This window comes from Procambarus clarkii, chromosome 48 (assembly GCF_040958095.1).
Source record: "Procambarus clarkii isolate CNS0578487 chromosome 48, FALCON_Pclarkii_2.0, whole genome shotgun sequence".
NCBI lineage: Eukaryota > Metazoa > Arthropoda > Malacostraca > Decapoda > Cambaridae > Procambarus > Procambarus clarkii.
Genome location: NC_091197.1, coordinates 7,687,842 through 7,711,882, shown reverse-complemented (window position 1 = coordinate 7,711,882; position 24,041 = coordinate 7,687,842). Strand labels below are relative to the sequence as shown.

At 43.1% G+C, this 24,041-nt stretch overlaps 2 protein-coding genes across 3 annotated transcripts in view; both read right to left on the bottom strand.

Moving 5' to 3' along the window:
* Positions 1–11,999, bottom strand: part of LOC123764906 (dynein regulatory complex protein 10) — a 48,101-nt gene extending 36,102 nt beyond the window's left edge. The window contains exons 1-5 of the mRNA XM_045753104.2: positions 11,835–11,999; positions 5,562–5,674; positions 4,357–4,478; positions 2,951–3,108; positions 1,024–1,173 (exon numbers count right to left, since the gene is read on the bottom strand). Of these exons, the coding sequence (XP_045609060.2) occupies positions 1,024–1,173; positions 2,951–3,108; positions 4,357–4,478; positions 5,562–5,674; positions 11,835–11,887 (596 nt within the window). The 5' untranslated portion in view covers positions 11,888–11,999. The remainder of the gene's footprint in view (positions 1–1,023; positions 1,174–2,950; positions 3,109–4,356; positions 4,479–5,561; positions 5,675–11,834) is intronic.
* Positions 12,000–12,992: 993 nt separating this feature from the next.
* Positions 12,993–24,041, bottom strand: part of Rcd6 (Reduction in Cnn dots 6) — a 42,380-nt gene continuing 31,331 nt past the window's right edge. For both annotated transcript variants that reach the window (XM_069302540.1, XM_069302539.1), the window contains exons 9-10: positions 22,307–22,478; positions 12,993–20,017 (exon numbers count right to left, since the gene is read on the bottom strand). In XM_069302540.1, coding sequence (XP_069158641.1) covers positions 19,864–20,017; positions 22,307–22,478 — 326 coding nt within the window. In that variant the 3' untranslated portion in view covers positions 12,993–19,863. The remainder of the gene's footprint in view (positions 20,018–22,306; positions 22,479–24,041) is intronic.

The window sequence follows — 24,041 nt, the reverse complement described above, 5'->3', positions numbered from 1 at the left end:
CCACCTACCTCCTACACCTCCACCTACCTCCTACACCTCCACCTACCTCCTACACCACCACCTACACCACCTACACCACCACCTACCTCCTACACCACCACCTACACCACCTCCTACACCACCACCTACCTCCTACACCACCACCTACCTCCTACACCACCACCTACCTCCTACACCACCACCTACACCACCTACACCACCACCTACCTCCTACACCACCACCTACCTCCTACACCTCCACCTACCTCCTACACCACCACCTACCTCCTACACCACCACCTACCTCCTACACCTCCACCTACCTCCTACACCTCCACCTACCACCTACACCACCACCTACACCACCTACACCACCACCTACCTCCTACACCACCACCTACCTCCTACACCACCACCTACCTCCTACACCACCACCTACCTCCTACACCACCACCTACCTCCTACACCTCCACCTACCTCCTACACCTCCACCTACCACCTACACCACCACCTACACCACCTACACCACCACCTACCTCCTACACCACCACCTACACCACCTCCTACACCACCACCTACCTCCTACACCACCACCTACCTCCTACACCACCACCTACCTCCTACACCACCACCTACACCACCTACACCACCACCTACCTCCTACACCACCACCTACCTCCTACACCTCCACCTACCTCCTACACCACCACCTACACCACCTCCTACACCACCACCTACCTCCTACACCACCACCTACACCACCTCCTACACCACCACCTACCTCCTACACCACCACCTACACCACCACCTACACCACCTCCTACACCACCACCTACACCACCTCCTACACCACCACCTACCTCCTACACCACCACCTACACCACCTCCTACACCACCACCTACCTCCTACACCACCACCTACACCACCACCTACACCACCTCCTACACCACCACCTACACCACCTCCTACACCACCACCTACCTCCTACACCACCACCTACACCACCTCCTACACCACCACCTACCTCTAACACCTTCACCTACCTCCTACTCCTGAGCACCAGCTCCTGCAGGTGGTGTCTGTCCTCCTGGGTGCTCATGGCCTCTGAGCTGGCCAGCAGGTCACCCTTCAGCTCCTGGAGGCTGATCTCACTGTTGGCCCTCACCTCCTCCAGCTCCGTCTTGGCCTCCTGTCTGTAGCAGAGAGAGAAGCTCCATCACATCACTGCACCTAGAACTGACTCGTCCTAGGTTCTAGTGGCTTGATTAGCCGATTCAAATTAGGAATGTTTGGTGTTGCACGGGGCCTTGTTTCGTCCCAGTGTGGAGCCGAGGCAACCCACACAACACCCCTGAGAAGCACGAACAAAATTTTCAACCAACACATGAATGAAATTAATTAAACAGACAACAGTAAACAGTTGATGTGAGCTCGCAAGCTAAAACTGTCCGTTCATTGAAGGCATACAAAAATGGTTTTTACAAGGGGTGACTATTTATGTGTGGTCTAATATTGACACTTAGGTAGATAGAATAGAATGATTCGTGTTTTGTCACCTCACACAAAACTAATATAAGCATGATATATGATATGTATAAATAAGTCTTTGAAAATGTAAGAAGCTTTGCGAAACGCTTTTAGGCGTCAGACCAAAAATAAAAATGTAAAAAAATGAATTTTGGAGAGTTAATTTTTCAATTACCCTCGATAGTGAAGAAAAACGTAAGAAAAATTGAGAAGATTCGTGTTGGAATTATTAATCTTACCCTTTCGGTCATATTCAACAACATTATATATATATAAATATATATATATATATATATAAATATATATATATATATATATATATATATATATATATATATATATATATATATATAAATATATATATATATATATATATATATATATATATATATATATATATATATATATATATATATATATATATATATGTGTGTGTGTGTGTGTGTGTGTAATTACCTAAATGTAATTACCTAAGTGTAGTTACAGGATGAGAGCTACGCTTGTGGTGTCCTGTCTTCCCAGCACTCTTTGTCATATAACGCTTTGAAACTACTGACGGTCTTGGCCTCCACCACCTTCTCACCTAACTTGTTCCAACCGTCTACCACTCTGTTTGCGAAAGTGAGTTTTCTTATATTTCTTCGGCATCTGTGTTTAGCTAGTTTAAATCTATGACCTCTTGTTCTTAAAGTTCCAGGTCTCAGGAAATCTTCCATATGTGTGTGTGTGTGTGTGTGTGTGTGTGTGTGTGTGTGTGTGTGTGTGTGTGTGTGTGTGTGTGTGTGTGTGTTTATGAACTTGTACTTTTGATTTTCACTGAATCATAAAATTAAACAGAAAGTCATGACATTAAAACATCAAGAGAGGAGACGACATCCAGAGTGACGTCGTTTTCTGAAGTCTTTTGTTGTGAGTGTGGCAGGTCACATGACCCCAGGAGGGGGGGGGAGGGTGAAGGCCGCGGAAGGCGGGAACTGTAATATTACAACCTTCCTCCTGTTTACAGTGCCTATTGTCACCATCCTCAATAGTCACGAATTCAAACATACATAGTTTTCAGAGAGTACTAGTAGTAAGACTAGTAAGATATTCTTAACAAAATGAAGCTAGAAAACAAACTTAAATATTCTTAGGCCTAGTATAGCACACATATGTATTATAATAGGCCTCAGATATCATGTATTAGGCCTAGGAAGATTAGGTTAGGCTAGTTTAGTTTGTCAAAGCAACTCAAGTAATAAATCATTTTCCAGTTTGTTCAACTCAATAGTGCCAATTTCTACTATCTATCTTAGTTGTTCGTCGACATATATTCTATGGTCCTCATCCTTACTATAAGTACTGCCACAACAGGAGGATGGGGCGGAATATTATGAGACTAGAGGCGTCTGGTGTGCCTGGAGTCTGCTACAGTATTACCGTGGGTGAGGTGTGAGGACCTACCTGCAGGAGAGGACAGCCTGGGCGCCGGCGTGGTCCAGGTGCTGGAGGTGACTGGTGAGGGAGGCGATGACGCCGTCTCTGGTGGCGAGGGAGTCCTCTCTCTCCTCTTGTGCCGCTGTCATGCTCGCCTCCAGGGACCCCACCGTCGCCCCCGACGCCTGCACCACCACCATTACTTCCTCTCATTAACTACCACTTATATTTACTTGATTATATTTACTGTTAACGTTGCTGTGAACTAATTATATTTACTGATAGTGTTAGTATTGCTTGATGTAAGTGCTACTTGATGAAAGTGCTACTTGATGACACATCGTACTACTTGATGACACATGGTGCTACTTGATGACACATGGTGGCTACTTGACACATGGGTGCTACTTGGTGACACATGGGGTCCTACTTGACGACACATGGGTGCTACTTGACGACACATGGGGTCCTACTTGACGACACATGAGTGCTACTTGATGACACATGGGGTCCTACTTGACGACACATGGGTGCTACTTGATGACACATGGGGTCCTACTTGACGACACATGGGTGCTACTTGACGACACATGGGGTCCTACTTGACGACACATGGGGTCCTACTTGACGACACATGGGTGCTACTTGACGACACATGGTGCTACTTGACGACACATGGGGCTACTTGATGCTATATGATCTATCACTCATAGCCATCCACGTAAATTACTAGAGAGGATCCTCCTAATGTAAATCACATCAGGAGGAAATCAGTGAATCACCTCGAGTCTGGAGAGAACAGATCATGTCTCCAAGTATCATGGAGACTTCAAGTCTTCAAGACACCAAGCTCCCCTGACCGCAGCTACTGGAGTCTTACAACAAGGTAACAGCCATCACGCAGACGCAGACATTTTACTAACACATTTTAGCAGTAGATTAACCTCTAGAAACCTATTGTTATTCATTGATGTATTGATAAATATACTACGTACATAAACCCCCCAAACTTGTGAGCAGGTAAACACCTAGCAGGATAAATTAATAAAATACAGTCCACTTTTAAATATACAGTCCAGTTTTAATTAATAATAATAAATTAAAATTAAGTTTAATAAACTAATAATTTAATAATAAATAAACAAGTAAATTCCTGCTGAGAAAATACCCTACAGCTCGTAGTGGACTTGGAACTGAAGGCTTGGGAGCCACAATAATAGACAACTGACTCCTTGTAAGGCGGAGCGTTGGTGGCAACGCTCATCTATGCTCACATGTGTAGCTGAGCGCGTGCACGCACTCGCTCACACACACACACACACACACACACACACACACACACACACACACACACACACACCGGAGGCTAGAAAGGCGACATCCAAGAGCCAATGATCGATCCTGTAGGCACAAATAGGTGTGTAGAGACTTACGGAGAGGAGGGAGGCGTGTCTGGCCAGCTGGGAGGCGTAGAGGTAGTGGATGGTAGGACTGAAGTAGAGGCGGTGATGAACCACAGTACCCAGCTGCTTCACGGCCTCCACCAGCCTGCATGCTGATGGTAGAGACTAGTGGTTAGTGGTGGTGGTGTTGACGGCGGTAGTGAAGCTGGTGGTGATGTACCTAACAGTGTCTATCATCTATGGATCATTCAGTAAAGTCAGCAGACTTCTAGATGTTGCTATTGCTCGGCTTAGACTCGGTTACAAGCATCTCTGGAAATTTTCATTATCTGCCGACGTAGACCTGACCAAATGTAAACTGTGTCATCAAAATTATTCGCACACCCTCAGTCACTATGTGATGGAGTGCGAAAAGATACGTGAATTCAGAGAGAATTCTATAACCAATGTTTAAGGGATGTGTAAATATTTCATTCAAAATTATTTGCTACCAGAAATTTTAGCCAAATCCTCATTTTGCTAACTGTAGGTAGTAACTGTGGGTGACTGTAACCTATCCATTTCTGCCCACTGGATGGAGCGCGATGTGCAGGATAAACACATAAACTCTGACACGAGTTCTCCACGTGTCAGTTGCTTAAATTAATTTAGGCAAGACTGTAACTTGCTTAGATAAATAAATTTTGGTGGGTTCAGTCCCTGAGCCCATTATGTGCCTCTGTAACCCTATCCACTACCACCCACAAGATGGGTATGGGGTGCATAATAATCTAAACTAACAGTGTTGCTGTCAACCTGTCCTCGACTTATTACATCCAGCGGTCGACCCCACAGACGCCTTCATAAATTTTTACATGTTGTGCATTCAAAACGGGAATTATCTCAAATATAAATTAATATTTATATTTGAGATATATATTAGCATAAATATATTAGCATATTTTGCATATGTAGGCATAGGTTAGGTTAGGTTAGGTTACTAACCCTGTACTACCCCTTCCAAGTCCAATATAATCTAACCGGCATAGTGAATTATCCTGATAATGACCTCGTCTCATACTGACACTCTGTCAACATCTGGTCATGACCCGTGGGCCGTGTGCCTGGAGGAACAGCCTGGGCCACGGGTGACCCCCTGGGCCACGGGTGACTCCCTGGGCCACGGGTGACTCCCTGGGCCACGGGTGACCCCCTGGGCCACGGGTGACCCTCTGGGCCACGGGTGCGACACTCACCAACCATCTCCTCCTCGCTGACTGTGGGACTCCTGGGGTCCTGTATCTTGTAGGAGAGGTCCCGGCACCCCTCCACCAGCCTCTCCACCACCCGCACCACACAGCACTTCCTCCTGCAGGTACACACACAGTTACACGGTGTACACTAATATGGTACACTGGGTGGAAGGATATGGTACACTGGGTGGAAGGATATGGTACACTGGGTGGAAGGATATGGTACACTGGGTGGAAGGATATGGTACACTGGGTGGAAGGATATGGTACACTGGGTGGAAGGATATGGTACACTGGGTGGAAGGATATGGTACACTGGGTGAAAGGATATGGTACACTGGGTGGAAGGATATGGTACACTGGGTGGATGGATATGGTACACTGGGTGGAAGGATATGGTACACTGGGTGGAAGGATATGGTACACTGGGTGGAAGGATATGGTACACTGGGTGGAAGGATATGGTACACTGGGTGGAAGGATATGGTACACTGGGTGGAAGGATATGGTACACTGGGTGGAAGGATATGGTACACTGGGTGGAAGGATATGGTACACTGGGTGGATGGATATGGTACACTGGGTGGATGGATATGGTACACTGGGTGGATGGATATGGTACACTGGGTGGATGGATATAGTACACTGGGTGGATGAATATGGTACACTGGGTGGATGGATATGGTACACTGGGTGGATGGATATAGTACACTGGGTGGAAGGATATGGTACACTGGGTGGAAGGATATGGTACACTGGGTGGATGGATATGGTACACTGGGTGGATGGATATAGTACACTGGGTGGAAGGATATGGTACACTGGGTGGAAGGATATGGTACACTGGGTGGATGGATATGGTACACTGGGTGGATGGATATAGTACACTGGGTGGAAGGATAAGGTACACTGGGTGGATGGATATAGTACACTGGGTGGAAGGATATGGTACACTGGGTGGATGGATATAGTACACTGGGTGGAAGGATATGGTACACTGGGTGGAAGGATATGGTACACTGGGTGGATGGATATGGTACACTGGGTGGATGGATAAGGTACACTGGGTGGATGGATAAGGTACACTGGGTGGATGGATAAGGTACACCGGGTGGAAGGATATGGTACACTGGGTGGAAGGATATGGTACACTGGGTGGAAGGATATGGTACACTGGGTGGAAGGATATGGTACACTGGGTGGAAGGATATGGTACACTGGGTGGAAGGATATGGTACACTGGGTGGAAGGATATGGTACACTGGGTGGAAGGATATGGTACACTGGGTGGAAGGATATGGTACACTGGGTGGATGGATATGGTACACTGGGTGGATGGATATAGTACACTGGGTGGAAGGATATGGTACACTGGGTGGATGGATATAGTACACTGGGTGGAAGGATATGGTACACTGGGTGGATGGATATAGTACACTGGGTGGAAGGATATGGTACACTGGGTGGATGGATATAGTACACTGGGTGGAAGGATATGGTACACTGGGTGGAAGGATATGGTACACTGGGTGGATGGATATGGTACACTGGGTGGATGGATATAGTACACTGGGTGGAAGGATATGGTACACTGGGTGGAAGGATATGGTACACTGGGTGGATGGATATGGTACACTGGGTGGAAGGATATGGTACACTGGGTGGATGGATATGGTACACTGGGTGGATGGATATGGTACACTGGGTGGATGGATATGGTACACTGGGTGGATGGATAAGGTACACTGGATGCAAGGATTATAATACAATAGAGGAAAAGTATTTCTTTATCCCCCCAGTTTCTTGTAAAGTTCAAAATGGCAACGCCGCATTTGTTGTTGTCGTAGTATTGGGTTAGGTCATGAATGAACAGGCGCTTTGTAACGACGAGTCTCATTGGTCAGAACACCACTCACTTGTTTACATTATTTTCTGACAACTGTCGGAAAACATATCCCAGCAATGAATACAAATCAATAAATTTAGATTTATGACCAAGGGAGATGACACTACATGTGTGCTTATGAGTTATTGACTTTTCATGTAAACGATATACCGTATGATAATGTTACGTATTGGCATTTCCTCTGTTGAGGCAGAGACGACGTGTCGTAACATACAAAACGCTACCTCGGTCGTCGTTGGCCGTCAATCAACAACAACAAAAAACTAATCGTTTTTTCATGTTAGAAGTGAATTGCAAACATTTACATTTTCAAATATAGTTTATATACTACAAGAGGCTTCTTTGGGGAAGGGGTGGGGGGAGTCTCGAGCCCATTGTTGATGTGGCGATGTGCATTGAATTTTGTAACTTTTTTCTTTATTATAAAACCACAAATAAATACAATTAAAAATCAAGGTACCGAAGCACAAGAACAATGTCTTAACAGCTCAGGAGACATCACAAGCAATTAGACGAATAATAAACAAGCCACCAAACCAATACAACAAGTTACAAACACAGATACAAAAATATTCAAACACCAGTGTAATACACGGACACGAACCAGGGTACAATTCCATGTACGCATAAATGAAACAAAAACAAGGAAAAATAGAATAAATACAGAAATACAAAAGATACAGGAACATATATACTAGACCCTAACACACAGAGGCCGTTACCACCCACCAAAATTAAGAAAGCAAGTACAAGAAGACAATTAAGCGGAAGCCTTCAATCCCAAACATTCGCACACCCACAACCAAACAGAACAAAATAAGGGAACACGGTTCAAAGGAAAGGCCAGACACTAGACCAGATTTAAGAAAATACAAGAAAAACATACGGGACCCAGCACTCAACACATAGAACAATCTGTATCAAGGAAGGAGGGGAGACACCTCCGAACCTTGCTACAAGGCACACATGCACAGTATCCCCATTTGAACAACAAGGGTCGACAAGCATATGCTTGTCGACCCTTGTTGTTCATATGACAGCATATGAAAATACAGAAAAAAACACAAAAGTAACTGGTAAACCCAAGGGAACCATAAGTACTCCCAACACAAGTACACAAGCAAAAATAAAAACCGCATAAAACCCAATGGCGACGCACCTCCAGCACACACCCGAGGAACCCGACCAGATCAGTACTAACCACCCACCAGCGGCAGGTCCGCAAAGGCCGGATCCTCTCCTAAGGGAAAACCCATATCTCTCCTGAGGAATAGGGGAGTGGGGGGGTTCCATCGACGGGGAAACCCCCTTGAGGAAGGTCAATAAACCCCCCTTTTCAATACCAAACATGCCCTGCGCTATCACTGTCATCAGAGTCATCAACCCTCCACCTCGGCCAACTGGCACTGGGGGGGCTCACGGGGAGAAACCGGCAAAGGAGCCACCTCATCCCGCCCCTGCTCCTCCACAACCACCGACACATCCACCCCACCCTTGTCCACCATAGACTCCAAAGTGTCCGTACCACTTGGTCGCGGTACCAAGGGACCGTGACCTGGCAATGCCCTTCATGAGTTTCTGCTGAGGAACCAGCTCAGCCTGACGCGACGCGTCCTGTAGGCGTCGAGGGGGACGCGCACACTCCATCAGAGAAGCAGCTGGAAACGCCTTCCGAGACGAGGGGAAACCCCCACATCCAGACACTCCACAGGCGGAGCAAGAACACCAGAACCGCTCTCCAAAGCAGACAGGGACGTCTTCTGGGGAGCCGGTACCACCGCCACAGGAGGCAGTAAACTGAGTCTCCACCACCACATTCGGCACCACACAAAGCCAGTCAGTCGGATCCTCATCCACACACAACGGCCGTTCGGCAGCCTACGGTTGCACAAGGCACTCCAATGGCTCCTTGCAAGACACTCACACAGACAAGCGCAACATCTGGCAGGCTGGGAGGCGGGACATCATCACCAGCCGACACCTCAGAATCCACTTAATTTCAGATGGAATGAAAATTACCCTCCCTGAAGATTTTGACGCGATCAGCTGCCTTCACGGAGCAAGCTGCCGCAAGATGACCTTCCTGACCACACCTTAATAAGTATGGGGCCGATCGGAATATATACATCGGAGTGATTGAATAAATTTCACCACACAGGCAGTTTTAAACGATCTGCACTGCCACCAAGTCTGTTAACTTCACATGGAGCACCTCCACCAGCGCAATACCAAGCGCCAAGCGTATGATCAACCAGCATAGAAAACTCGAGCCCAGCCGAAGCCGTCCGCTTAAGAGGAGGCATAGACGACCCCATCATAAAGCAAAAAAGTCCCCTACACAAGCCGGGTGCCACACAGGTCACAGGACCAACACCCAACCACCAACTTCACGCTCAGGTTGTCAGCTAGGAAGCCACACCTGAGCATGTCCGCCCCCTCTGGCGACCAGCCAGCGAATCCTTAAATTTGTAAGTAGCTCATTAAGGCTAATTTGTTTACCTAAATGAATTTTGGGGTTCAGTCCCTGAGCCCAGTATGTGCCTCTGTAACTCTTTCCACTACCGCCCACAGGATGGGGTATGGGGTCCATAATAAGTAAACTAAATTAAACTAGTTGATATACTTTATACGAATAATGGTATCAAGAACAAATTACACATCAATATCAGAAATAGAGAGGAGAATCGGAAAGTGTTGTAATTCATTATCATTTAATATTACTGACAGCTGGAAGACAAAATGAAATGAAGAGGGACTATATGACTTGTGTATTTGATTCATGAGAATAATTATTAAATTAGGTAATTAAAACATTACATAATAATAATATGCATAGTTGATCAAATAATTACAAGAGAGAGGAAGAAGGGAACTATCAAGAGAAAGTACCAACCCATCACGACTATATAGCACTTGGAAGGGGTCAGGATAAGGATTTGGGATGGGACGGAGGGAAGGAATAGTGTCCAACCACTTGGACGGTCGGGGATTGAACGCCGACCTGCATGAAGCGAGACCGACCGTTGCTCTACCGTCCAGCCCAAGTGGTTGAGTAGAGAGAGACAGAGATGCAGACACAGACAGACGTACATTACAAATATGGCAGACATGTGAAATGTCCGATCATGGTATGCGTGTAATTTGTTGTCATTTGATGAATATCTCGTACTCAACCTGGACTACGTGATGATATATGTTATTAGGCAAACTAATGCTTTTAAAGGAGGCCAATTTCCTACAATAATGGTTTAACCAGGAAACTACACCAGAAAGTGTCGTCGTTTGAGTGAAAGAATGTGGGCCCATCACTCTCCACAGACCAATCACAAGTCATCTCAAAGTGGAGATTCTTTATCAAGCATGAACTTCAGGGGACTTCAACTAATGCTATATCAACGAGGGGCAATGGTTGCTATGTTAGACTGTGGTGCTGGCTGTCGGAGGAATCCGGGAACTTGAATGATAAACGTCAGTTTGGTGGGCCAAGAAAAAACTCTCCCAAAGAAGTTCAGAGAATTCTTGAATGCAACCGCTAGTATCCCTCTATGAATGCAGTATCCATCAGGGATGAACTGCAAATAGAGGTACAACTCCCCGTCGACCATTGGACGTTTTGTGTGTGACGTCACGTCGTCTCTGCCTTAACACCTAAATGCCAATACATAAACAACAAATATCATCCAATATATTGTTTACATAAAAGGTAAATTAACTCTTAAGCCCTAAAAATAGAGCTATCTCCCATTCCACTAATCTACATATTTTAATTTGTATTCACTGCGCAACGCTATTTTCCTTGTATTGTCCAATGAGACACGTCGTTACAAAGTGCCTCTTCATTCATCATATAATCCATTACAACATTAACAACAAAGGTGGCGCTGCCATCTTACACGTTCCACGAAACAGACTTCACACTCTGGGAAATATGGTACACAATTTTATCAGACATATTCCTGCACTAAGTGTTACTAATTTCTGTCTTGGGTGGTGGATAAATATTTTTCACTTGCATGTTGGTTACAGTAAGATTATGCCCAATATGTTTTAGGTTTCAGGTCGCAGTAAGGGACTCATCCTGTAGTGGTAAGTTACAGGTAGCAGTAGGGGACTCACCCTGTACTGGTAGGTTTCAGGTCACAGTAGGGGACTCACACTGTAGTGGTAGGTTACAGTAGGGACTCACCTTGCAGTGGTAGGTTACAGGTCACAGTAGGGGGACTCACCGTGTAGTGGTAGGTTACAGTAGGGGGACTCACCGTGTAGTGGTAGGTTACAGGTCACAGTAGGGGGACTCACACTGTAGTGGTAGGTTACAGTAGGGGACTCACCGTGTAGTGGTAGGTTACCGGTTACAGTAGGGGACTCACCTTGTAGTAATATCATCGTCCTCCTGGAGGGAGGAAGGGTCCCGTGTTGACATGGTATTGTGCCGACGCCGCCAGATGGCAACACTGATCACCACTCTCCGGGAAGACAATGAAAAGTTCCCGGCGATACCAGAGTGTCTCCCGACTCTTAACCTTTATAATGACTATCTCTTTTTCCCGTATATATAATGTCTACCGATTATATATATATATATAAACTTATCTGACAAGGCTTTAATACGAAAATAATCCAGTTTCTCAGAGCGGCTGCGGGGAGCAGCACTGGACGCCACAACAGCGTCCCGGTTGTCATGGCAACGGTGTCGGGGGAGGTGGTGTCGTCTTGCCAATATTATTGCTAGGGGAAAATATCTATAAAGACATTATAATAAACAAATTATAAAGGTGGAGAGTGGGGAGGATATGGGTTGTGGCCACTTTGGCATTGTGAGTGATATGAGTTGATACGTGAGATAATGACCGAGGCGAGACTGCACTCGTAGATGATGTTGATTTTTGTATATTATTAATGATGAATGATTGGTGGATGGCAATGGCGGCGAGCTGCAGCTGCTGCACCACAGACGGAGAGATGGTGGTGCCTGTGAGGACGGTGGTGCAGTCATGCAGCTGTACCGGGAGAACTGTGCTGTACTGACGTGATCACAGATGTGTGGTTGGCAGAGAAGCTTGTGGTTGATGTACACAATGTAATTGTCCTGGTTTGTTGAGGAAATGATGTCAGATGTTGATTTGCTAGTTTATAGCTGGTGAGTGCTAAGTGTATAATGGATCACGAGGATCCCATTCTTCATCACGTGGTAGGTTACTTAGTACTGTAGGCCGCGGGTGGTTCTTGTTGATGTTCCGCCTCACTTGTTGTTGTAGGGACACCCTCCTTGTCCTGTGGGGCTGCTCTTGTATCTCGTACTTATAGATCGGATAGTAAATAGAATTTATACAAATATTTTTTTTTTGACTCGTGAGTGCGCCACTCTACCGTACTCAACACAAAGAGTGTTGACTCGCTCAAGAACCACCAAGGTGCGAAAGTGATAACTTATTAATTAATGAAAACCTACACGACGCGGGTGGGCAGGTATTCGGATAAACAAAAAATAATAACACATTAAACAGCAAAGGGTTAAAAATAACATATAACTTGAAAATTTATTGAAGAGAACGTAAAATATGTAGTAATCCAACTCATATTATTTGTTACTAATGTTAACATTTAAGTATGTCCAGTTGTCAGTTACATAAAATATATTAAGTACAAAAATAGCATGAAAAGAATAGCTGTAATAAGACCGTTGTGGGCTCACCATAGCCCGTGCTACTTAGAACTTTTGTTCCGAGTATCTGAATCTAAAACAACAACAACAACATAGCTCTAAACTGAAAAATATATTTTGGGAAAATAATCACAACCTTAAATGGGACTTAAAGCTACAGTCGAGGTGAACTACATGTGTGTTTATATACCTAACTATGTTAGGCGTATAAAGAAACATGTAGTGTTCATATGTTTTCTGGTTCCCAACTTTGGACAGTATTGTGTATGCCTCGCCTCGTTGTGTGAGTGTTGGGCTACGGTTCTTTGGTCCAACCTCTCAACTGTCAATCAACTGTGTGTGTGTGTGTGTGTGTGTGTGTGTGTGTGTGTGTGTGTGTGTGTGTGTGTGTGTGTGTGTGTGTGTGTGTGTGTGCGTGCGTGTGTGTGAGGATCAGTAGTATCAAAGGCAAACATCTTCTTCAAAACTTATTCAAGGCAAACATTTTGAAAAATATACTCCATCACCAGAGCTAATAAAAGAGAACATAATTACTAGGCAAAAAAAAATAATAATAAATACAAAGTTCAAGAATTATGAAAATCAATTATGAAATGGTCCCCAAGCGAATATGCAACTGAAAATTCGGTTGCATATTGGCTTGGGGATCATTCAAGCTTCGCATTTGATTAAATGTCTGAATCCTAAATTTGACCATCGAGTGCTGTCGGAGGTTGGGTTAAAAGTCTCACGACTTCCAACCTTTTTGTATAATCAGTATGGTCTAGGTGCTTTAGTACTGGATACACTAAGGTGCATGGAGTCGAATCTGTCTGGGTTCGAACCCTTCAGGGGTAGGAAGTTTTCGGTTGCATTTTGGCTTGGGGACCAATCAATCGATCTTTGCATATATACTTCTGAACCTTTCAACATCAACAGTGGTGTTAAACAGGGATGCGTTCTTGCTCCAACTCTGTTCAGCATCATCTTCGTGATCCTCATCAAGCATGCCTTTGTGATAACCACAGAGGGCATCTGTCTCCGGACAAGATCTGATGGAAAGTTCTTCAATTATCCAGACTCCGAGCAAAGATGGAAGTTAAGATGAGAATCCTCAGGGACTTCCTCTTCGCCGACAATGCAGCGATCGCCACACATACAGCAGAAGGCCTGCAGCAGCTACTCAACCGCTTTGCCGCTCTCTGTTCGAATTCGGCCTGACAATAAGCCAAAGTGAATTGTTTCCGTGCCGTCCAGGATCCCCCCTAAACGTACACAGTACCGTGACCACCGCACCATTGAGACAAACAGACGAGTACCCGATTTTTAGTGATCTATGGCTTGCGCATTCATGCAACTTTCTCACATATATCATGTATATCACTAAATTTAGATTTAAAGTTTATATTACAAAGGACATTTATGAGGTTGCATGTTTCTTTTTTGCTGTGTAGTTTGAAGACTAATTTCTTGGTGTCCGATGAGTTTATAGCCATTTTTGCTATGAGGAATGTTTTGAATAGTTGTCAAACTTAGGTTCTGTTGGCAGTTTTTGGTATATGCAGTATGTGGATGAAGCTCTTAAAGAGGTGCAATTCGAGCAGAGAATGTGAACAAAACGTGAACAATGCTGCGATTCGTGTGTGAAATATTTTTCAGTCATTCACAGGGATTGAATTTCAATCATTCGCGTGTGGATTAACGAGCGTTTGACCTTTGTTGATGAAGACGGGTTGCTAGATCAACAGTTTTAGATAATTCGATGCCTAGATTTTACAATTAAAGTTGCTGGAAGGATTTAATGACAACTACCCTATTATTAACATTATCACTTAGCCTAATAATTAAGCATTTAGTCAAAATAGTACAAAATAGAAGAAAGCGAGTAATTGTGTTATCGTTTTCAGCACTTATGATAGAGTATATTCTCTGTAACGTTTGTTTATTAAAATATATTGAGAGGGATGTATGCCTTTTCTCTGTTACTACAGTTTCTCACATGAGTAACATTTTCAGGAATAAAATAAAGCTAAAAAAATATATTCAATGAAAGATTAGTTTTACTTGCTGTGAAGTGGAAGCTTCAACAAATTTAAGCAACTATATTCTGTTATCCAGTGGCATAGTTGAAATTAATTTCAAATTACTTATAAATTCACTTTGGCTTACAAAACTATTTAAATTTATTCCACTTACTTTTTTCACTCTGTTAATATTGAAAGGAAATATTATACTTTGTGATGTTAATAATTTTATAATATTCTATTGTTAATATTTGGCAAGATGGAGATTCTGGTTACTAACCAGCATTTGCACCCATAGAAAATAGGAATTGCATTTTCATTAAATTAAAAGTAATATGTAAATACTTTTTTGTGATAACTAAGATATTTATATAAGAATATATTACTGTAATCAAAATTTTTTCATTCCTGCAGGTATACTCATAATCCGCGGGTATAGCCTGCGGCTAAAGCCATGTACCCTGCATGTGAGGTTCAGCAACTTCAAAATGCAATCACGACTGCTCAATCTTATAGTTCTGTCACAGCTGATGACATCTTTATATGATCTAACATTTGTTCTCTCTTCAGAACCAAATTGTAGTATTTTTACCCCATTCAGGTGACGTCATATGGCCAGGTGTTGTATTAATAGTGTGTGGAAGTCAACCGATGCGAGTCTGTATTAAAGTCAAAGTGTCAGATGTGACATCATGGATTAACGTTGGGTACCAGCGTCGACAATGTCGATTGAATCACATTGCAACAATTATGTTCGGTTCAGCATCTCAAGTCATTTTCAATGCAAGACCAATCATGTAGAGCTCAAAATTCATATAAAAATTGCCAACAATGTTTGATTAATGTTAAGTGAAATGTAGGTTATATATTCATCATGTATAAATTCTTTTAAATAAAAACAATCTGAAATGAAATGCTGTGAGGAATTAAGTGTCCTAAAAAACTATATATATAATATATATATATATATATATATATATATATATATATATATATATATATATATATATATAATATTTTGTACATACATTGCAACGTAATGTATTTTTGTTATCAAGAAACATAATTATTGCTGCTGCTGTTGATTTAATTAAGAATGACGATGACATGGGGATTATGATTATGCCCTATTATTACTATTTGTATTATTATTATTATTATTATTATTATTATTATTATTATTATTATTATTAAAATAGTTACAGCAGTAAGGATCCTTGAGGCAACATTTACATTCCCATTTTCTATGACAGCAACCTACCCAGAAGACAAAGATGGCAACACTGCTCTCCTTTGGCAGCAGTGTATGCCTTTACAACCTATGGAAATATTTTTTGGTATATAGGGATATATTTACAGACCATACAAAAATATAAATCTTAAGTTACATAACACATTGCCTTAAAGGTGGACTATCAAGTGTGGCATCATATTAACACTGTTAACTTGCTTTAGCTGAGATAGCATACAGGTGAACCTCGTTTAACATCGCTCCAGTTAACGCCATTTTATTTTTAACGTTGTTAGAAAAAATATAAATTTAATGTTAGGCTTTTTAATTAATTTAATATCAATCTTTTCAGATGTGACAAGAAACACAGGCCACAGGGTGGGGTCAGCTTGTACATCAAAGACACACTCATCTGTACCGAGCTGCTAAACACCACAAACGATATGGTGGAAGTGATGATAATCAAAATTGTGATCCTAAATGTGGATATTGTCCTTGTATATAAGTCACCGGAGGCAAATACTCAGAAGTTTAATGAACAACTAATGAAAATAAAATAGTTTAGAAAACCTCACAAATTCAGCCCCAAACATAATCCTGCTTGAGGATTTAAACCAACGGCACAAAAATGGAGGAACGTAGAAAATACAGTTATATACGAGAGGATACCGGGAAGTAGCCTAAATGAACAGTTACACACAAATGAACTACTGCGGATGTGAGACAGATTTGAACTTAACCAGCAAATAGTAGACCCAACTAGAAAAGATAACACACTTGATCTTATTTTCACACATAACGATCAATTGAGCAAGATCATATTGATCATAAATACCTGTTACTCAGATCACAATTTAATTAAAGTTCAGACAATCATGGGCAATAGATCTGCGCAGCCAGTCCCAAATACTAGAGGAGAATTCAGCAAATTTAACTTTAATAATAAACAGAATAACTGGGAACAAATAAACCAAGACCTCACAAATATAAGTTGGGAAGAACAACTAGAAAATGCAAACCTAAACCAGTGCCTCGAGAAAATAAGCTTAGTGTCACTAGTAATATGATCAAGCCGCAGACTTCTTAAGAAAAAAAAGAGGAAGAGATCCAGACTGGAACGAGAACGACGTTCCTTCTATAGACGAAGAAAATGAACTGCGGAACAATTTGAACGCCCCACTTTATCTCAAGAGCGACAAAGAAAGTAATGTAGAGAAACAGATACGTTTGAACTAAAGTTACAAGACTCGTATAAAATCCAGGAGAGGCAAAGATAGCAAAAGGCCATCAGCGAAGTAGAGAGGAATCCGAAATACTTTTTCTACTGTGTAAAATCTAGAAGAAAAACTATATCTTCTATTGGACCCCTGCGAAAGGGCGACGGAACTTTCACAAAGAAATGAGTGAAATACTGAGGAAACAGTGCGACTGTGTTTTCAATGAGCTCTTAAATATACTGAAGAAAGTAATTATCAAAAGAGGGCACCAAACCGGGAAGGCTATGTAACACCATCAAATGCGCAGAATAATCAGAGGGCGCTAAATATCACCAAGTATGCCAGTACGAGAACAGAAACGCATAAGGCGAACGATATCAAAAGTATCCGAGTCACCAAGAATTCTATTGAGGGACAGGTGACCGCGAGGGGCGGTCGGAAAGCAAGACACACGCTCGTCCTGGAAGTCAGGACATTCAAGAAGTAAATATATTGAAGATTGATAGCTTTAACGAATTCTTCACGAATGTTATACCAACATCAAATTACATATCAGATATCACCCTAACCTCACTTGATTTTGAAGAAGCCATAGACAGTATATATATTCACTCTGCACTAGGCCCTGATTCCTGGAACTCCATATTCAACAAAAGTTGTAAAAAAACACTTTCGCTGGCCCCAAAATTTTTTGGAGACGGAGCTTAGATACAGGCGTTATCTCTTATGTACTAAGAACAGCGGAGATAGCACCACTCCATAAAGAAGGGCATAAAGCGGAGGCAAAAAACAATAGGTCGGTACCACTAACATCACACACTATAAAAATCTTTGAAAGTGTGACAAGAAATAAGGCAGCAATACACCTGGAATCACAGAGTCTACATAACCCTGGACAACATGGTTTCAGAACAGGGCGCTCTTGGCTGTCACATTTACTGGAGCACTATAGCACGGCCTTAGACGCCTGGTAAGAAACATGACGCTAACGTAATATACACAGATTTCGCAAATGGGTTCAACAAATGTGAACATTGTGTTATTACACATAAAATGTGCTCAATAGGAATTAATGGAAAAATAGGAAGCTGGATCTTCAATTTCCTAAGTAACAGAACGGAGTGTTATAGTAAGTAAAAGCCAGACCATCAATCATGAAAAGCTCAATCCTCCAAGGTATCTTACTTCCTTTGGTACTTTTTCTCATCCTCATTATCCGACATGGACAAGGACACAAGCTATGGTATTGTATTATTTGCAGATGACACAAGGATTTTCATGCGAGAAGACATAATATGGAGGACACTGCAAACCTTCAATCTGATGTGGTGTGCCACACCACAACAGCCACACCACAACAGCCACACCACAACAGCCGCACCACAACAGCCGCACCACAACAGCCGCACCACAACAGCCGCACCACTCACTAGAGAAATGCGCATTTATGTCATGTCCAATATATGGTATGTAACAATGAATAAGTTCAAGATCACAATTAAATGTCTGTTTCATTTCATTACCTTTTTTTAACAATACCATAATATTAGGCGAGAAAAATTATCAAACTAATCAAATCAAGTACAATGCATAAATGTTAATACATATAATTGGTGAAGTTTGTATGAAAAGTACATCTTTCCCAATATCCAAGGAAAGTAGGCCTTACTTGCAACAATAGGCCTATAAGGTCCACTATTTCACTTTACGTCATTTCAGTTAAAGTCACGGATTTCAAGAACCCAACCACGACGTTAAACGAGGCTCATCTGTGTTCTGTTTTGTTGTTTAACGCATCTCTCTTATCAGCCTAAAATATACAATGTCTCCATACCATATACAATGTCTCCATATATATATATTTATACACACACGTAAACGTTAGCAGAGATTCATGTGGACTCAGTGATGTTTATCAGGCTTTATATTCCACAATGCATCATAAATCTCTCTCTAATTACTACAAACAATTAATGTTTGTCCTATAATTAGGTTTTATATTAAATTCACACACATGTACTTATACACTTTGTTTTTAAATATATGTATCTTTGTATATTAGGCACCTTAGGTCATTGGTAATTAAAGAATTTGAACAGTATACATTGCTGTGGCCAGGTACTTCCTGGTACTTTCTAACGTCCAGTACTTCCCAGTACTTGCTAACGCCCCAGTAATTCCCGGTACTTGCCGGTGCTTGCTGAGGCCAGGTACTTGTTAAGCCTGTGCACTTCCTGGTGACAGGAACCATACAGCTGCGGGCTGGCGGTGCTCAGGGTAGACTCATAAGGCAACATCCCGGTACTGTCGGAGGTCGTCACTGTCGGCTCCCAGGGAGCTGCGACTCTCATACGCAGGTCTGAAGAAGCCAGGTGTGGCCAGCACCCCAGCTCGTAGACTGAGCCCGTCACTCAAGCTGATGTTGCCGCGACTGTACCTGTTCATGGGGGTAAGGTGAGCATATGCAGTACTGTGACAAGTTTTGATCTTGGGTAGTGTTACTTCCTAATTACTTATGCCTCCAAAGTTTAGAAAATGGTTAAAAAAAAGGAGTTTCCCACAAACTTTGCTTTTGTGACTGCTGGATGCCTTATAATGAGCATGCTTCAGAGGTCAACAGAGACTTCAAAATGTTAGCATCCTGATGGGTCTCCAAGGCAGATTTATCAACGTTTTTCTACGGTCTTTGTCTTTGGGAGAGCAGAGATACCAAAGACCACTACCACAGGTGGGACTGGCAACAGTGGACCTCTTTGTATGGAGGAACAACGTTAAAAGGGAGGCACTGGTGGACCCCAGAGGTGCTAATGCCTCCACTGCACATCTGACTGGACCTTAAGAAACAGTTCGTCACGACTCTTGAAAAGGAGTTAGTAGGCTTTAAGCACATTTAGGACTTTTTCCCTAATCTCGTCTGAGGCACAGGTCGAAGCCAGGTTCTTTGTCGCATCACAGATAAAGAAGTTCCTGGAGTGCAAGGACTTCCCCAAGAAGCTCGCCAGGAAGGAGAAAACAGCTTGGAACAGTTTTATACAGTGATTCCTGGCCTCCTGAGCAATCGCAAAGCCAAAACTGTGTGGAGCTGGTTGAGAGACTGGTAAAGATTAATGTCACAATGGGCTGCAGGATGCCCCTCAAAAAGTCCATTCAACGAAAAAATGGAAGTTTACTCGGAGGAGACTAACTTTGGGACCTGATTCGTGAAAGAGATTTACAGATAATCAAAAAAAAAATCAGGTAATTTGTTATAATTTTAGTATAAATACAAGTCAGTTTTGAATCATATGTTGTATATATCTGATTTTATTGAACGAAAACACACAAATTTGCACGTTTTTTCTCGTTACAAATTGGTACATTTCAAAATATATCATTGTCCTGGTTACAAAAGCAAAGTTTTAGGGAAAAATAATAGCCACTTTTTGGATGTTTGGGATATAAGCAGTTACGAAATAATGCTTACTATCCAGGGACCAAAAATAATTACATTGTGTTCCGTTAGCAGCACAGAGAGCCCCGGCGAAAATTGTAGCAATAACCAAACAGAACCAGAACTACCTTAATCTAACCTAGCCTAGGCTAATCTAACCTAGCTTAGACAAATCTTACCTAACCTAGACTAATGTAACCTGGCCTAGACACCCATTCTACCTTAACTGTCCCACCACTCTCTCCTCACTGCCTCACATCTCTTCTCTGCCTCAGAGAAGAGTCAGAGTAACTCATGTAACTCCAGCAGGATTTTTAGATGCGTACTTACTGACGCCGGGCACTTAGCGGTTACCTATCAGTGAATGCGGGAAGGTGAGGTTAAGCTTTTTATGCCCCACACACTAGCATGTGAATCATTATTTTGTGCCTCACAAGGTGCAGATTCCATGCCAGCTCTGCATATTCAGGTACCAATGTTAACCAGCTTCCCAAATGCTGCCAATATTATTATGTTTAATTGTATCTCTGGTGTCGGTGTCGGATTTGATCCACTCCCAAATCTGTGCTCTTTCTGATTCCTATACAGCTGCCTTCCCCGTATGGTGTAGATAACTCCTTATGTCCTTAATCCCCGCTCCTGAAGTTTGCTAAGGTCTCTCTCTAATTCGTGCAACCCTTCTCGCATTAAACAAATCCACAAGGGCCGTGACGAGGATTCGAACCTGCGTCCGGGAGCATCCCAGACACTGCCTTAATCGACTGAGCTACGACAGGGTTAAAAGGGTTGAAACCGAAGTTCTACTGAACTTACTGGATCCCGTAGCCTCTCCGAGGCACAAACCAGGCTTTTACACACACCCCCCCCCCCACCCTGCACCCTGCATCCTTCTCGCATTATCCATTCATCATTAGTTCTGCTTGAACTGTAAATTCTGACATTTAGAAGCTCAGTATCTTGGGTAGACATTCCCATAAATTATTAACAGCAATAGTCTCACTACCATCTTGAGGGTCCCTACTTGTCTGATCTATCCAGTTCGAGTCATCTTAGGTTGTGACTCTTTGTTTTCTGTCCTTCAGGTATCCCCTTTCTCAGTTCAGTATCTTTCAAGTTATCCCAATTATTTTTCTATCCTGTACACCGTGAGAAACAATATCAAATGCATTTTGACAGTCTAGGAATATAGTCTACCCTGCCTTCAGTTTCATGTCATGTATTTGTAATTTGTGTAATAGAACTCGATTAAGTTTGCCAGGCATGACATTCTGCATGTGTGATGTTAAAGGAACGTACCTGCGTCTGTCGAGGCTGTGAGTAGAGTAATAGAGGTCTGCTGGCGTGGTGCTGGGAGCCGGGTAGGGGTAGAGGAGCTGGGGCGTGTGGTGGTAGACGGTGACTCCTCCTACAGGAGCCTGGTGCAGGGCAGCCTCGCTCCTGCTACACCCAGTCACCAGCGGCAGGAACCCTGCAGCCCCCACAAGAACAAACACCAGTCTTATCACTCACACCACCACTTACATCAATCTTATCTTGTAATTATATTTTTGTTAATAATTTGTTAGGAAACACTAAAAAGATTTTGAATATATCAACACAAAATATCTCTTGAAGCAATGTATATAGATTGGAGAACGTAGATTCAGGAAAGACTTGGGTAAATACTGGTTTTGAAACAGGATTGTTTGTCTTATGGACCACATTATGGGGTAATCTAATAGATGTGGCAACAGTGGATTGTTTCACTCGTTACACACTCTTGGTGCAGGCACAGGTGGCAGGCCGTGTACAGCACTCTCAGTGTTCGATTTACTTTGCAAGAAGTCCGTTATTCCAGGGAAAAGTGGCAGACATATTCTACATAAAGTGTCAATTTTGTGTCAGAGCAACAATCAAACGATGCTAGTGCTCTGTGTCAATAAAAAACATAACTTATTTGGAAGGAATTTCAAACTGCCCAGTTTGACGTTGATCCCGTGCCAATAAGTGATTAAAGGAACAAATGAATCAGAATACGCGCCTTATTGTCTTGCGCTGACAGCTTAGTGAAGCAAGTAATAACCAAGATGGTCAATAACCGTTAAAAAGCCATTAAACAGGTGATAACATTGTTTAAGACTCACGAGTAGAAACAAAAGTCTTCAACCATTGTTGCTTTGTGCCAGAGGAGGCCCTCCACCACCCACACCAGAGAAGGCCCTCCACCACCCACACCAGAGGAGGCCCTCCACCACCCACACCAGAGGTGGCCCTCCACCACCCACACCAGAGGTGGCCCTCCACCACCCACACCAGAGGTGGCCCTCCACCACCCACACCAGAGGTGGCCCTCCACCACCCACACCAGAGGTGGCCCTCCACCACCCACACCAGAGGTGGCCCTCCACCACCCACACCAGAGGTGGCCCTCCACCACCCACACCAGAGGTGGCCCTCCACCACCCACACCAGATCTTCCCACTCATAACTGCAGGACGTGCGGGTCTCGCTTCCCACCTGTCCATTGTGGTCATCTGTCCCTTGATAGAATCCTTGGTGAATCGGATGGCTTTGATATATTTAATAATATTCATTCCATGTGTCAGGGGACAGGCAGTCAGAGTGTATTTATATGTTATTCTAATATCAAGCCCCCTCCCCCCCAAAGATGCAACTACATAACAAGCTGCCTAACGTCTGGGTACCTATTTACTGCTAGGTGAACAGTACATGAGGTGATAGGAAACGCGCCCAACTATTTCTGTTTTGCTCAGGATTCGAACCGAGAATTCTCAGTTGTGAGTGAAGAACGAGTCCGTCAGTACTCCCGAGACCCTGCCATCCACCTCTAGGGAGACAGAACAACAAAAGCTGGTGCGTAATACTATATATAAAAGAGTTGATTGCAACCAGCAGTGAGGACTTAAACATCGTGGGATCGTGAGACTCTGAATGGTGCAATATACTGACTAAAAATGGCCACAAATTGACAGTAGGAGTATGCTAGAGGGCCAACACAGCAACAACAGAGGAACCTACCCACGGAGGATGG